General features: G+C 42.5%; 1 protein-coding gene across 1 annotated transcript in view; it reads left to right on the top strand.

Moving 5' to 3' along the window:
* LOC124795797 (nephrin-like) overlaps positions 1 to 16,592 on the top strand; it is a gene marked incomplete at its 3' end in the record, with an annotated part of 432,232 nt that overhangs the window by 299,252 nt on the left and 116,388 nt on the right. The window contains exon 6 of the mRNA XM_047259877.1: positions 12,282 to 12,433. Within this exon, the coding sequence (XP_047115833.1) occupies positions 12,282 to 12,433 (152 nt within the window). The remainder of the gene's footprint in view (positions 1 to 12,281; positions 12,434 to 16,592) is intronic.

Raw genomic sequence — 16,592 nt, forward strand, 5'->3', positions numbered from 1 at the left:
TTACTGGACTTCTTCCGCTTTCATTCACGTACGGAGTGCGGGAAGAATGCCGTTTGAATGCCTCTGCGCGTGCTATAATTGGAATAAACTTCTCCTCATGATCCCCACGGGAGCCAGTATGTTATAGTGCATTCATAGAGTCATCATTCAAAGTTGGTTCTTGAAGCTTTATAAGTGGGCTTCCTGAAGATAGTTTACATTAGCTTAGTCTTCCTATACAGCTGTTTCAACATCGTGGCACTCGCTCGCGAGTCAAACTAACTGTGACCATTGGGCTGGCCTTCTCTGTTTACGTTCAACATCCGTTGTTAGTCCCTTTTGTTACGGGTTCCAAACACATGACCAATATTCTAGGACAGTTCACTAGAATGACTTTTAAGCAGTCACCTTCGTACACTGAGTGCATTTCCCTACTGTTTAACCAATAAACCAAGGCTGCTACCTGCTTCACCCACGACTGAGCCAATGTGATGGTTCCATTACATGTCCATACTAAGAGTTGCACACACTTATTGGTATGAGTTTACAGGTTCCAATTGTGACTTATTGATGTTACAGTTTGTTGTGACGTCCATACCTCTACATTTCTGAACACTAAAAGCAAGTTTTCAATATTTGGACCATTTTTTAAAACTTATCAAGAGCTGACCCATTACTTCAGCGACTACTCTCATATGGAGCACATCATCTGCGGCGAGCATGAAGTTATTTCTAATATTGTCTGCAAGATTATTAATATACGACCTTAACATCAAGGAAACTAACGCACTTCCACGGGAACACCTGGACTTACTTCTACTACTGTTGTTGACTCACCAACCAAAATAACTGTGTCCTTCCTACGAAAAGATCGTCAATACAGTCACAAACATTGCTTAATTCCCCATGCGATCGTTTTTTTCATACTATGCCTGTCTGTGACAGTAACCAAATGCTTTTCGGAAAGTGAGAGACACTCCAACTACCTGACTGCCTTAATCCGGGGCTTTCAATACGGCACGCGAGGAAAGTGTAAGTTGGGTTTTGCACTAGCGATGTATTGAGAACAGGTGCTGGTTGGCATGGAGGAGGTCATTCCGTTCGAGATACCTCATTACCTTTGAGATCGGAAATGGTGCAAAGATTCTACAACCAATATTTCTCAAGGATATTTGATGGTAGTTTTGTGGATCACTTATGCGACTCTTCACGTAACCGAATGTGACCAGTGCTTTCTCCTAACTGCTGGGCGCTGATTTTTGTTCAAGGTCTCTACGATACATTGCAGGAGGACTAAACTCAGCCATAAATCGAGTATAGAATATGAGGGAGATTCCAACGGGCCGTTAGAGTTTCTTCCATTCTTTCTCAACATCACAGATACTAAAATCTATTTCGCTCATACATTCAGCGGTGCGAGAATTAAACTGGGCAATACTTCCGACTTTTTCTTTCCAAAGGAACATTTGAAAACAGAGTTCAGCATATCTGCATTTGCTTTGATAACATATATTTCATTTCCTGCCTCGTCTGTCAAAGAATGGACACTAAGTTTCGTGCCGCTGTCAGCCCTTAAATTTCACAAGAACTATGTTGGGTTTTCTGGAAGATTTTACTACTATACTCAGATACTGTAGTCATTGAAGGCTTCACGTATTTCTTTCTTAATATCCACACGTATTTCACTCAACATCTCTACATCTATGGGCCTATTCTTAGTTTTACACTTATGACACAACAGTCTCTGTTTCTTTAGTGTCTGTATAGCGACTTTATGCGGTGGAAGGTCCCTTCAATCCTGAACTGATCCACTGGCTTCGTATCTGTCCACTGCATGGCCGATTATGATTTATACTTGAGCCATAGATCCTCTACACGCTCCTCTACAGAGCTAAGAGTTTTAAATTCCTCACTGAATTACGACACAGCTACTTCTTTATCTAGTTTACTGAACATATAAGCCGTTCTACTTCTTTTAGTTGCCCTTCGTAATTAGCTGATCTTTGTTGCTATAAATACCTCCATGGTCACCGACAGCAGTTTCCATGTGAACATCCTCAAAGAGGTCCGGTTTACTTGTTGCCATTAGCTCTAATACATTTCGTCATCAGCGGGGTACCGAACTATCTGTTCCAGGTAGTTTTCAGAGCAGCCATTGGTGACGTTCCACAGGATGTCTTGTCACACACACCGCTAACAAAACTATAATTATCCCAAACAATTGAGTTGGAGGAACATCAGCAACTAAGCATTATACCAAAGTTGAAAATCCCGCTACAGTTGTAAAGTTCTGTTATTATCCCACGACCGGTTTTGGGCTCAGATAAGCCCATCTTCAGATGTCGTAACTTGGTGCTGTGACCCCCGAGCACCACGGTGTGCGTGTACAAGGCGGGACGTTCTACCTACGAGTGCAGATGCTGGAATTGATCTCCTTGAACTTGAAGACACAGTTGCGCACGTATCTGGTAGGTTTAATCATCACGCGACTGTTACCGAAATGCTTCAGGAACTCGGGTGGGAGTCTCTAGAGGAAAGGAGGCGTTCTTTTCGTGAATCGGTACTGAGGAAATTTAGAGAACCAGCATTTGAGACTGACTGCAGTACCATTTTACTGCCGCCAACTTACATTTCGGGGAAAGACCACAAAGATAAGAGAGATTAGCGCTCGTACAGAGGCATATAGGCAGTCATTTTTCCCTCGTTCTGTTTGGGAGTGGAACAGGGAGAGAAGATGATAGTTGTGGTACGAGGTACTCTCCGCCACGCACCTTATGGTGGACTGTGGAGTGTGTATGTAGATGTAGATGTAGATATCTGCATGTTCTCGAAGACGTTGAGCTGAACACCGGGAGTGATGTTCCGAATGCGACGTGTTACTGCAGTTTTGAGTTCTTGTATAATGTGCGGATTGTCTTCATAGGACTATCCCTTAAACGTATCCCATAGAAAGTAATCCGGTGGAGCCAAGTCGGGTGAACGTGGAAGTCACAGTCCTCGAGAGGTGAAGAGGTCATCGAAGATGTCCTTCATAACGTTCATCACCTTGTGGGCAGTACGAGCAGTCGCCCCATTCTGTTGGAACCAGGCATTCTCAATTTCATCCTCGTTCAATTCACCTAGGAACGGCTCCAGAATGCATGTGCAGCACCGTTCTACATTAATGGTGTCCTGAAAGAAGTTCGGCCCAATGATGCGCTTACGAGTCACGGTGCACCGAACACCAACCATTTGATCATGCATTGGGGACACCTTAAATTCATGCGGGTTCTCCGTAGACAACATACGACTATTCTGGCTATTCGCGTAACCGGAGAGGTGGAACCATGCGTCATCCGAGAAAAACGTTGTGTCAAGAATCGCCTCACCATTGTCCTGCAACAAGGATAGAAACCAGCTGCCAAAGTTCACACGCACCGGGCGATGGGTGTCTCTCAGTTCATGAGCGACGGGCATTTTGTACGGATACACGCACAGTGACATCCGGAGAATCTTGTGGGTGGAACCCACGAACACCTGGGCTGCTGAGCCAGTCGTCTAACCGATTTCTTGGGACTTGGCAGCATCATGTCTTGCACCTTCTCCTCCGATATGGATGTGGATGGTCTGCCTGATTTTGGAGCATTATGAACGCTTCCGGTCTTTAGAAACTTGGTGATTAGGTTCCGTACAGCACCTTCACTCCTGGGAACTTTGCTGCAAATGCAGCTTCTACTGCTGAGGTAAACTTGTCTCCATTACGGAACACATGCCCCACGAAACACTCTTTGTTCAGTAGGCAGCGTGATGACCTGGATCACAATGATGTCACACAAAAAGTTGGTCTTCATTAAACCGGACCTGCGAACAAATACAAATACCTTGGCACACTGAGCAAGTATGGCTCAAATATATTATACAGTGGAAGATGTTGTATTAATAATTGACAATCATATCAGTCATTACTTAGCACACCACAACATGGCACTACATAGTTTCTTTCTGAACACTCTATAGTATGATCACCGAACTTACGAAGTAGCGAAATGAGTTTTCGGTCACTTCAAAGGCTGACTCTGGAGGTTGTTAGATGGTTCCAATTGTAATTTTCTTCCCGTCCCCGATACTGAGTCTTGCTCCCACAATGTCACATTCAGTTCCAATTATGTCGGCGTGATTGTGTTTCCAGTTTGCGGCGGCAAATACACCATCTCCATTACCCCTTAGCTTATTCTTACGGTGTATACTTAAATTTTCTCCAGAAATCTCGCTTCTCTCCGCTTCAGGTTTTAGCCAAGCTTCTGTGCCTAGTATTACACGAGCTTTTCAGAAGCGCTTGAAATCCTGGCGTTTTGTCGCGAAATCAGTAGTTAACTAGGTTTCTAATGTTCTTACATGTGAGAGAGAGGTGTGGTGTATCTTTGAATCTTCCACTGATCCTTTCGCATTTCCCATAGATATCGCTATCTGGACTGCATAGATAGCCATTTAATCTGAAAAACCAGCAAAATAAAATCTGATCATCTACACTGAACGTAGAACAGACGAGAATAGAAAAGTTTGGGTATGCTTTCCTTCCGCCACAAAGCTGGTATGATGGTGGCAGAACCAAGCGAGATTGCGCTGTGGTTAGCATATTGGACTCGCGGTCGGAAGGATGGTTGTACAAATTTAGGTTTACCAGGTGCCAGTAAATCGCCTGAACAATCTGCCGCAACAGTTCCTTTGAAAAGGACACAACCGATGTCTTTTCCCAGCATTCCTTCGATCTGAGACACCTTTGTCTCATCAGCTGTGGGTCGTTACGCTTCGTTGCCATGTGATTCTGAAAGAAAGTATGATAACTTCCATTAAACGGCCAACACACATGTTTTGATGTGACAGCACAAAATACGAATTTGGGCAGCAGACTTCGAAGGGACATAACTTTAAACTCTCCCTGGCCTCATCCTCTGTAAATTCTCTCACAGCTGCGGCTAGAACCCGTGCGCTCTTTGCGGTGGCGGTACCCTCAATGTTTACAAAGAGTGCGAAAAACTACTTAATGAAAAATTAAGTGCGCCTGACAAAGAGTAGATAGATATACAGTTACAGTGAGGTTACTAAGCAGATATTGGAAGCACAATGGTGACTGAATTAAGTTGGTATAAAAACATTTTTACTTCCGGAATCCCAAGATTTTAGCCGTAGGTATTTAGGTTAATCCTACAAGTGTGCTGTAGTGTAACACACGTCTTTTGGTTCTGATGCAGGAGACGTTAAAATCGTCAAAATTTCTGAAACGTGTCCTGTTATTTCAATCAAAATTTTTAAAAAGGAAAAATTTGCAGCGCAGGCGTAGGGATGATATTAGTGAGTAAAACCAAAAAAAGTGATTGACATCGTCGTTGACAAGAGCATTGCGTCAGATACGAGAAGCAGAGATTCTCATCCTTACTCATGTATTTTGCTTCAAAAGTCCCACGTCTCATACTTTTTCTCAGTTTTGCTGTTTCCTTCTATCTACTCTTCTTTCTACTGTTTCTCATGCAGTCACCTTTCTATAGTTTACTCTCGAACCATATTGAGCCCTCTAGACTGTTAATTTTATGCAGCAGATCCTGTACTTTTTCCTCACTTTCACATAGGACATAACTGGCATCGGCGAAAGTCATCATTGAAATCCTTTCACTTTCATTTCTAATCACACTGTTTAAACTTTTATATTTTCTTCGTAGCTTTTTCGACTCACACGTTGGGGGGAGGACAAAGGCTACCAGTCTGCTTTGCTCCCTTTTAATTCCAAACACTTCTCCCTTATTCTTATATTCTTACTATTCGCTCTTGGTTGTTCTATACATTGTGTGTTAATCGTCTTTATTTATAGAGTATAGAGTATACTTACTTTTCGTTAGGTTTCAAATACATTTCACATTATACTGTCAAATGATTTTCCTTGGTAGACGAATCCTACGAAACACACATGACTTTTCTTAAGGGTTGGTTCCAGTATAAAGCGCAAAGTCGGAAATAGCTCTTTGGTGCTCTTACCTTCTCTAAATTCAAACTGTCTGTCATCTATCAAATTCTCGATTGTCTACTATATTCGTCTGTACTCCTTCCAGAAACTGGATGCATTTTCTGTCAAGTTGATTGTTCGTTAGTTCTCGCTTTTTTCTGTCTTTGTTTTCTAAGTGCTTGTGAGGTTAACATTATTAAGGCCTGTGGGTATTACCAGACTCATAGATTCTACAAATAAACTGGAATCATCCTCTTCCCGCAATGGTTTCAAAAATTGTCTGGGGATGGTACCTGCTTTTCTGCTTTGTTTAATCGTTCCCCAAAGCTTTGTCAAACTATCATCGGATATTGCATCTTCTTGATGTCTTCATACACCTTTGTCATATTAGGAAGGATTTCAGCCAGCTCGTACAGGTCGTCCATGTTCGCTTTCCTTCAATCCACTACATCAACTGCGTTTAACAGTCTAAATACCTTTACACTCTTGATGCACGTTTAGAAATCAGACTGGATTTGTGGTTATGATGCTTCTCAGCTTTAATACCTTCACGCTGTTAGTCGTGATAGACTCGCCAATCGTCCTCCCTAGTCTTGGGCTCAATATATTCACATTTCACACTTGTTTGCGATCTCACTCTATGTGTTATAACGTTCTGAATGAACCTGATTGTAGATTGGCTTTTAGAAAAGACTACAAATAGATTTAAACACTGCACATTTCACTATAATTATAAACGGCAGTGTGACACCGCAGCGCTGTTCAATCCCTATTGCCTTCATTGCACCTCAAACTCATTCTATATTACGATTTTGCTATATTCATGTCTGCTTTCTGCGTTTACTCTTTGCTCAAGCACATTAAAATATTTGTTCATGACTTATTGAGGTCAAAGAATTGTATATCATTGTATTTTGAAGTCTACTTTCAACTTATGTCAGAATTTCGATACTCTAAGCTGTAACGAAGAGCAATATTTGCGAAGAGGACGCATAGACGTTGCATTTTATTGGTACACATCATTAATGCAGTACTATTCCTGAAGTAATCTTCTGAAGCATTGGGCGCACATATTTGTGTGTGTGTGTGTGTGTGTGTGCGTGGGTGTGCGCACGTCCTCTATTTTTCTCTGTTTTTCCGTGAACCAACTCTTTCCCTAACCCTAAAATGAATGTATTCCTGAGTCACACGAGTCTTATACCCACGGTATTCTCTATTGTAAATTATTGCTATCGTATGGGGAGAACTAAGATATGACTGACGTAGAAAAGTCATGTTTCTCTAACCCGTATGAATATACAGCTTTCATATGCGCCTGGATTAATCGACAAACTGTACCGTTTTTGTAACAAAGAACCATATGGACAAAGCCCTGCTACAAACAGTAGCCCGCTCTTAGAACTTCCTGAAACGTCTGCTGGCCGGGTTATCATTAAAATGAAATGCAGCTGTTGCCCTGGAGTGTTGCATATGGATTTTTGTGGAACAGCTTTTCAAGTACACACAAAGATTCGAAGAATTGTTTGCAGAGGCACAGTTTGCGAAACTGCCGCATTGTGTGCCGCCGTATCGTGGAGTCTTGCCAAAACTTTGAAATACGTTTCGAGCAAGAGCGTTCGTTGCGGGAGTCACTCAGAGTAAATTTCACTGAAGCGTTCCTCATCCATTATATGTCTATAATGCAGCAATACACTTTAAAAACCGAGCAGCATTTTTCTACTGGAACAATGAACACATAAAACAGCGGGATGTCCTGTTATCAGAAAACACACAGAATTCATAAGCCACGAGCATATATTGTCCTCTACCTCGCATATAGAACTTCCCCCCCCTCCTACAATTTTCTTCCTTTGTGAGTTGCAGTTTTACTTCTGGATGCCAATAACTGTGTATAGGGAAAGTTTCTCGGTTATTCAAGAGACTCGCACATTGATATGCTTTTTTGTTTTGTGCTTGATTTTAAAACACAAATTGTAGTTGACACTAATGATCATTGAAAGCTGAGCTGTCCATCAAGGACTCCTCATTTATTCATCATTCCACGGGCAACAGGAAATATTAGTTTTCTTCGACTAAATAAAATTTACGAGAATAGTCATTAGGCTTTATGGTCGAAGCTTTGCTGGTTACCATTCAAGCAACTGCAAATTAGAATGGTTTTAGCTTAATACTCTTCTTCGTCACGTGACATTTACGAAAAATTGTAAACAAAGTCTATTAGATCAAACGAATCCAGTGAGCAACATTCCATCACCAGGAACCTGCTATACGTTGACGTTTCTAATGAACTGGAAGGAAACACGCATTCGCAGCGCTGTTACGAAGACAGCGTTGTCTCTCATCTCGAATGGAACAATTCGTTTTGAGTATACTGTTCAGTGTGCATTTTATGGTAAGTACTATAACCAACATAGAATGGTTCATCACACTGACGTTATCCAAAGATTCAGGCGCTGTCGTGTGACAGAAATCATTGAACATCTGCCACGCTTTTGGGCGCAGACGACTACATAAGTAGATGACGGCCGTATACAGAATGTGACTCGTTGGTTCCCCGAAGAGAATACAACAGCACCTGCCATTTTGGAGGCCAGTGCGAGGAGTGTGTCATTGCAGACATTTAGCAACCGACTCCACAGAATTAATTTGGCTGCTCTTCGCGATGGAATTTGTCAGCTAGTTTTTGATTTGTAGAAGGTTTTAATGTTACCGAACTATCAGTTTAATAAGTCATGGTTCCAAAATACCACCAATTTTCTTACAGAAGAATCTAAAAACTGGTAGAAACCGACCTCACGGAAGATCAGCGTGGATTATGGAGAAATGTAGAACACGCTAGGTAACACTGGCCCGACTACTTATCTTAGAAGTTAAGGGAAGACAAACCTACGTTCATAGCGTTTGAAGAGTTAGAGAAAGATTTTGAGAATGTTGACTTTGATACTCTTTTTGAAATTCTGAATGAAGCAGGGGTAAAATACGCGGAGTGAAAGGGTATTTATAACTTGTACAGAAAGCACATTTTGCTTATATGTGTCGAGCGTCATGAAGGGAAAACAGTGGTTGAGAAGGAAGTGAGGCAGGCTTGTAACCTGTCGACAGTGTTATTCAGTCTGTACATTGGGTTAGAAGTAAAGGAAACAAAAGAAAAGTTTGGAATACGAATTATAGTTCAGGAAGGAGAAATAAAAACTGACGTTTGCTGATGACAATGTAATTCTTTCTGAGACAACAAAAGCTTTGGATGAGCATTTAAACGTTATGGGCTGTGTCTTGAAAGGAGAATATAAAATGAAAGTCAACAAAAGCAAAGCAAGGATAATGGAACGTAGTCGAATTAAGATAGTTGATGCTGAAGGAATCACATTAGGAAACCATGCATTTAAAGCTGTAAATTACTTTTGTTATTTGGACACCAGAGTAACTGATGATGGCCTAAGTAGAGAGTATAGAAAATGTAGGATTCCAATGTGAAGAAAAGCGTTTCTGAAGATAAGAAATTTGTTAACGTAGAATGAAGATTGAAGTTTTAGGAAGTCTTTTATGAAAGTATTTGTACGGAATGTAGCCAGGAATGGAAGTGGAATATGGACGAGAAACAGTTTACATGTAAAGAGAATAGAAACTTTTCAAATGTGATGATATGGAAGAATGCTGAAGATTAGGTAAGTAGAGCAGGTAACTAATAAGGATGTACTAAATAGGACTGGACAGAAAAGAAGTTTGTGACAAAGCATGACAAGAAGAAGGGAATCGGCTGGTGGGACATATGCTGAGACATCATGGGATCACCAATCTAGTTTTGGAGGGAAGTGTGGGGTACAAATTGTAGGCGGAGATCAAGAGAAGAATACAGTAAGCAGATTCATACGGATGTAATTGGCAGTAGTTATTCGGAGATGAAGAGGCTTGCACAGGATACTGTAGAATGGAGAACTGCCTGCATCAAACCGGCTTTCGGACTGAAGAGTTTTGTCCCTGCAAAGTAGCAGTGTACTTCCCAAGCAAGCATTCCAACGGATTCAGTAGCAACATTGGTCAGTCACGGTTTTGGCTTGTACGATACACTGATTTCGCACACATGTAATTATATTGAGAGCTATTATTCATCTTCATAACAAACATATCTGTAGTGGGCTCATCTTTCAAGACGATAATCGACGAATATACAACGCTCACCTCTGTGTAGTGAAATGAAATAGAAATGAGAATTTGGCGTCATTGGCCGGAAGGCCCCTTAGGGGGCAGGTCCAGTCGCCTTGGTGCAGGTGCAGGTGCAGGTCTTATTACATTCGACTCCACATTGGGCGAGCCGGCCGGAGTGGCCGTGTGGTTCTAGGCGCTACAGTCTGGAACCGAGTGACCGCTACGGTCGCAGGTTTGAATCCTGCCTCGGGCATTGATGTGTGTGATGTCCTTAGGTTAGTTAGGTTTAATTAGTTCTAAGTTCTAGGCGACTGATGACCGCAGAAGTTAAGTCGCATAGTGCTCAGTGCCACATAGGGCGACCTGCGCTCCGGATGGGGATGAATGATGATGAAGATAACACAACACCCAGTCCCTGAATGGAAAAAATCCCCGACCCCGCCGGGAATCAAACCCGGTCCCCTTAGGGCAGCAGTCCGTCACGTTGACCATTCAGCTTTCGGAGCGGACACCTCTGTGTAGGTTTCTCTTAGATATTACGGCGTTCATGACATAAAAGTACTCTAGTTTTTCTTCAGTTTATATTTCCGGTATGAATTTAAAAACTTTGCCTATATTTATTTCTGATTTCCGTCAATTTAACTAATAAAAAATTACGTGTGCGTTACTGCCAATAACAAGTGAGATTAGAAATCGGATCTAATACTTAATAGTTCTGTAGCTGACAAATATAAGGTTCAAGGTTTATTTTCCTAATCTGTTGTCATAGCAGGTACAGACAGATTCCGAGACCATAGTATGAGATGTAGTGTAGCTCTAAACAATGGTTCAAATTGCTCTGAGTACTATGGGACTTAACATTTGAGGTCATCAGCCCGTAGAACGTCGAACTACTTAAACCTAACTAACCTAAGGACATCACACACATCCATGCCGGAGGCAGGATTCGAACTGTGACCGTAGCAGTCGCGCAGTTCCAGATTAAACCCTTAGAACTGCTGGGCCACAGCGGCCGGGTGTAGTGTAGCAGTGGTCATTGCTGCCGTTCCCTGTCCTGTACTTGAAGCACAGTACAACGGAAGTACAAATCAATACGCTTCTTAAGCTCCAAGGTTTCTGATGTTTCCTCTACCACACATATAGCTGGAGGACTTAATTTGTTGCATGAATGATTTTGGTATTTATTTTCACTGATTTTTGACAGTAAACCTTAGCACACTGGGAATTACACTGTTGTTAGTCTGACACTGGATTTATTAACCATCTGTGATGCGCTCGCGCTTACAAAATGAAATGGAACTAAGAAATCTGTCGAACGAAGATTTTGTAAGTACTTCTTTAAGTTCTGTTTTCTTAGAATGTCTTAATGGATGACCAGTATGGCGGCGACATGGAAAGATACCAAGCTCCTTGCACTGCCATGTTCCCGTGGCGTCATGGTGTGGGAATCCATCGGATTTGACTTCAGGTCCCGGATGGTAGTTATTGAGGGAATTCTCTTGGAACGACGGCACGTCCTGACGTCCTGTGTTCTGATGTTCAACGTCTCACGTGACAGTATCGTTATGCCATTTTTCAGCTGGAAAAATCTTCTTCACTGATGGAACGTGTCTCTATGAGGTGTAGGAAATGTAACAGTAATATTGGCAGGAAGTAAATGGAATTTTTTTTAGACGTTACCTGCAATAGGACTTGCATACAAATCACCGTCTTCTGCTGTTCCGTGGTGCCGCTCTCTTTACACCACATCATGTGTCGCTTAGCAGTGGTCTCGCTTTAGGTGTGGAGGTACCTTCGCTTTTCTACTTCACAGGCAGATCACCATCAGGCGACTTGGGCAACTTTAGAAAAGTTGAAATGTTCTCGATGGGTTTGTTACTCTCGTAATACCCAAAGTCCACTTTCAAAGTCACTGAGTTCTTCTGACAGGCCCATTCTGATCCTACTGCTTCCCTACGGATCAAGCAATACACCGCGTCTGCATTTTTACTGGCGGATCTGTCTCTAGTGACACGTAAGAGTCATTTACACATTGGATACTGGTCTCTAGATACTTTTGATCAGATGATGCAGTTTGAAAAGAGGATTGTTTAACTGTGAAAGCACCAGTTGGTAGCGTGACTTCGCCCGGTGGAGTCGCCTAGAGATACGATGCAACAGTGCTTGGTGTGTGTTACAGTGCGGCCTCTTTGGGTGCGCCTGGTGGGGGAGAACCGGCCGCTGTCTGCGGACAACACATACCAGCTGTCGTGTGAAGCGGTGGGGACGCGGCCGCAGCCAGTCTTCTCCTGGTGGAAGGCCGGCGTCCAGTTGCGCAACTCGCGCGAGACGGTGAGTCGCCCCTCCTCAAGCTGCGATTCGCTTGTACAGGACAGATTAATTCTATATTTTAGATTTCAAATCTCCTTTTAACTGTAAAACATACTTTTTTTGTAGTATGATGCAGCCCGTCAGCCTACATCCTCAATTTTTTGCTTGATGTCTTCCTCTACAACTTTTACCCTTTACACTTCCCTCTGCTAGCACGAAAGTTAATACCTTATGTCTCAGTCGTGTCCTGTCATCCTGTCACTTCTTCTTGTCACTGTTTTCCACATCTTCCTTTCCTCGACAATTCTTTACAGAACCACATCATTCCTTACCTTATAAACCCATCTAATTTTCAGCATTCTTCTTTAGCACCACATCTCAAATGCTTCGATTTTCTTCAGTTCCAGTTTTCCCAAAGTCCATACCTCACTACGAAACAATGACCTGTTCCAAACATACATTTCCAGAAATTTCTTCATCAAATGAAGACATATGTTTGATATTATTAGTATTCTCTTTGGCAGGAATGCCCTTTTTGCCAGCCCTAATGTGCTTTCCATGTGTTTCATGTTCCGTCCATCGTCGGATATTTTGCTACCTAGATTGCAGGATTCCGTACCTTCAGTTACTTCGTGATCATCAATCTCGATGTTAACTTTCTCGCTCATCTCATCTCTGCTACTTCTCGTTACTTTCGTCTTTCTTCGATTTACTCTCCATCCACATTCTGTATTGACCAGGCTCTTCATTACATTCAACCTATCCCATAAAACATGTTCACTTTAACTGAGGACAGCAACGCTATCAGCAAATCTTACCATTGAATCCTTTCACCTTGAATTTTGATCCATATTTTTAACCTTTCTTTTATTTTTATCATTGATTCTTCGATGCATAAATTGAACAGGAGAGCGACAGACTACATCCTGTCAAAACAGATACATAATTTTTTTTAAAATGTGTAATATTGTTATCTGTCTAATTTTACTATCGAGAAACCGTCTCACGGATTTAGATTTCCTCCTAAAGTGTTCGTTCAACGAAATTGTAGGTAACTCCATTCCACCTGTGTCATTAACGCAACACCACCCTTCCAAAATGAGCAGTTGACCTCTACAGAGGAGCCTCTACTCGTATCATGAAGAATGGAGATTCGAGTTTCAGCTATCTTGAACCACCTGAGAAGAAAGCCTGTATTGTTCCTCAAGAGAGGAAATACACTTTCCTTCCCTGGCTCCTCAATTTATCTGTTTCTTCACGTGTAGCGCGAAAACAGACACGATACAATATTGCGTGCTTCTCCGCATCTACGAGGGGAACTCATAAAGTTTATAAGTATCATATAAAAAATGAGGTATACAACTGTGTTGCTGCGATACGTTGAAATCCCTGCGCCATAGTAGCGTAGCTCGACGCAAACGAATTTAGGATCCAGCACCAGGCGTGATGACACTGGGTGTCTTTGAGAGCACGATACGATCTCCTTCCCTTCGTTTAGCGAACAGTAACCGTTACATTTTGGACATTTCAAATCCGGAGGCTGTGGCCTATTTCTGAATTTTCCTCAACGTTATGCTTAACAGTATAACGCAAGACCAGACGGACTCGTGCTCTTCTGTCCTACCTCTATTCAGAGGATGTGCGACTGTTGCCCAAATCATACAATGCCTGTGCATATCCCGCTCAGAAGCTCAGTTGAATTCATATCCAGCCAGGTAAGAGCCATTGCCGCTATTGGTGGCAGGTCTGCATACTAAATATAGTACACAGTTCTTCGAGGTGACGTGAATCATGTAAAAGAGGTACGCAAATGTACAGATAGCGGTAGTAACACGTACACACAATAGAATAAGGCAGTGCATTTTTGGGGCTGTCATTTATACTCGGGTGATCTATGTGAGGAGGTTCTCTACATATTATGGCCGCACGAAGGGAGCTAACAGACTTAGAACGCTGAACAAAATAGTTCAAACGGCTCTGAGAACTATGGGATTTAACATCATCGGTCCCCTAGAACTACTTAAACCTAACTAACCTAAGGACATCACACACATCCACGCCCGAGGCAGGATTCGAACCTGCGACGGTAGCGGTCGCGCGGTTCCAGACTGAAGCGCCTAGAAACGCTCGGCCACACGGCCGGCAACGCAGAACAGTAGGTGGAGCTAGACGCATGATACATTCCATTTCGGAAATCGTTAAGGAATTCAGTAGTCGGACACCCACAGTGTCAAGAGAGTACTGAGAATACCAAACTTCAGGCATTACATCTCATTGTGACAACGCAATGGCCGACGGCCTTCACTTAACGACCGAGGGCAGCAGCGTTTACGTGGGATTGTCAGTGCTAACCGACAAGTTACACTGCACGAAAAACCCCCAGAAATACGACGGACTTATCCGTTAGGACAGTGTGGCGTCAATGGGCTATGGCAGCAGATGACCGAGTCGAATGTCTTTGCTAAAACCACGACATTGCCAACAGCGTCTCTCCTGGGCTCCTGACCATGCCGATTGGACCCTATACGACTGGAAACCGTAGCCTCGCCACTTGAGTCCTGATTTCAGTTATTAAAAGTCGATGAGTGTGGCGCAGACCTCACGAAGCTGTGAGATGTCAACAAGGCACTGGGCAAGCTGGTGCTGGCTCTATAATGTTGTGGGCTGTGTTTACGTGGAATGGACTGGGTCCTCTCGTCCAAATGACCCGATAATTCACTGTAAACAGAAATGTTCGGCTGCATGTTGACCATTTGCAGCCATTTGTGAACTGTTGACGAGTGCTTTGAAGAACATTCTGGACAATTCGGGAGTACGATTTGGTCACCGAAATCACCATACATCAATAACATTTATGAGACATAATCGAGAGGTTGTAACGGAACTGAAATGATGGTGGGCTGACAGTAATTTGGAGCCCGCGCGTCGGAAACGGGCGCGCTGGTGTGAGACTGCCAGGGAGTGCACCCTGATGCCATCTATTGGCGAAACTGGGAATTAGCGCTGCCTCTCAGACAATGCACTAAACTCTCGGAGTCAAATGTATTCTTTTTGATGGTAATTATAAGTTATTACTGTATGATTTAATGTTATAAGGCGCTAGTAGTAAATTATTATGACTGGTATGAACTCCAGGGTAATAAATATAAATATTCTTAAATACTGAATGATTTCGGTGAAAAGGTGGTAGGGGAACGCCCCCACTCTTGGTGATACGAGCGTAGCTAGAGGTAGTTGGAGACACGGGAACTGAACAATGCAATGGCCTGGAGAGTGTTGACGTGACAGGACGTGCGTAACCGTGCTCACGCAAAAGTGATTGTGCAACCGCGAAGAGGCGAATATCGTCGCCGTTTGTGGAGTAGAACGCGACGAATGGTTGTCGAAGCCGTCTCTATGCCACTGGGGCTGATTGTAAGAGTTCCTGCGAACAGATTTTATGGCGGACGTGCAGTAGCTTATACGAGTGCTACAGCTCGTAGTTCCAGCCGCCATTAAGGGCATGAGGCGTGAAGAGCTGCGGTAGCCACATGCACTCCACCACCAGCACCAACACGTCTACCCAAGGCAAGACTGCTTTAAATTGTTAAGTCGAACTTTGTATACATGTAAAAGGAGAATACCAGTTTTCTTTTGTGCAAGTGCAGAGGACAGAATATAGTAATGAGTATAATTACGACGCATGTTGTTCATTGTAAAGTGTAGTAACCTGAAACATAGTGTAGTGAAATCAGACAGAGGCTACCATCGCCTCTTTCATTTACAATTCTTTTGGTTGTAGAATACTTTAGCGTTTAAGAATGTAGAAAAGAGCAATGGTCACTCCAGAATGAGTCGCCTATTTATAGTTACTTAAATTTTTCTGAGTAACCTTTCAAGTAAAGTCACTTAACTAATTCTATAGCAATTGTCCAAAGAGTAATATCCCAAAATCATTAAATAAGTTGAAGGGTAGAAGTTTGTTAACCTAAGTTGCTTAAATTGTCTTGGTGGTAATTACCAAGCCAACTCACAGAAATTGAGAGAGTATTTGCTTTGTAGAATCACCTAGAATGATCAGAAATAGTAATATTCAGAATTAAGTTTAAAATTCAACTCAAGCCGTTTCACTTTGAAACGAGCCAAAAAAATTGATTTATTCTTTTGCTCCTTCAGAGCTGGCGACCGTAGTTATAAATAT

The sequence above is a fragment of the Schistocerca piceifrons genome, chromosome 4, assembly GCF_021461385.2.
Source record: "Schistocerca piceifrons isolate TAMUIC-IGC-003096 chromosome 4, iqSchPice1.1, whole genome shotgun sequence".
Taxonomy (NCBI): Eukaryota; Metazoa; Arthropoda; class Insecta; order Orthoptera; family Acrididae; genus Schistocerca; species Schistocerca piceifrons.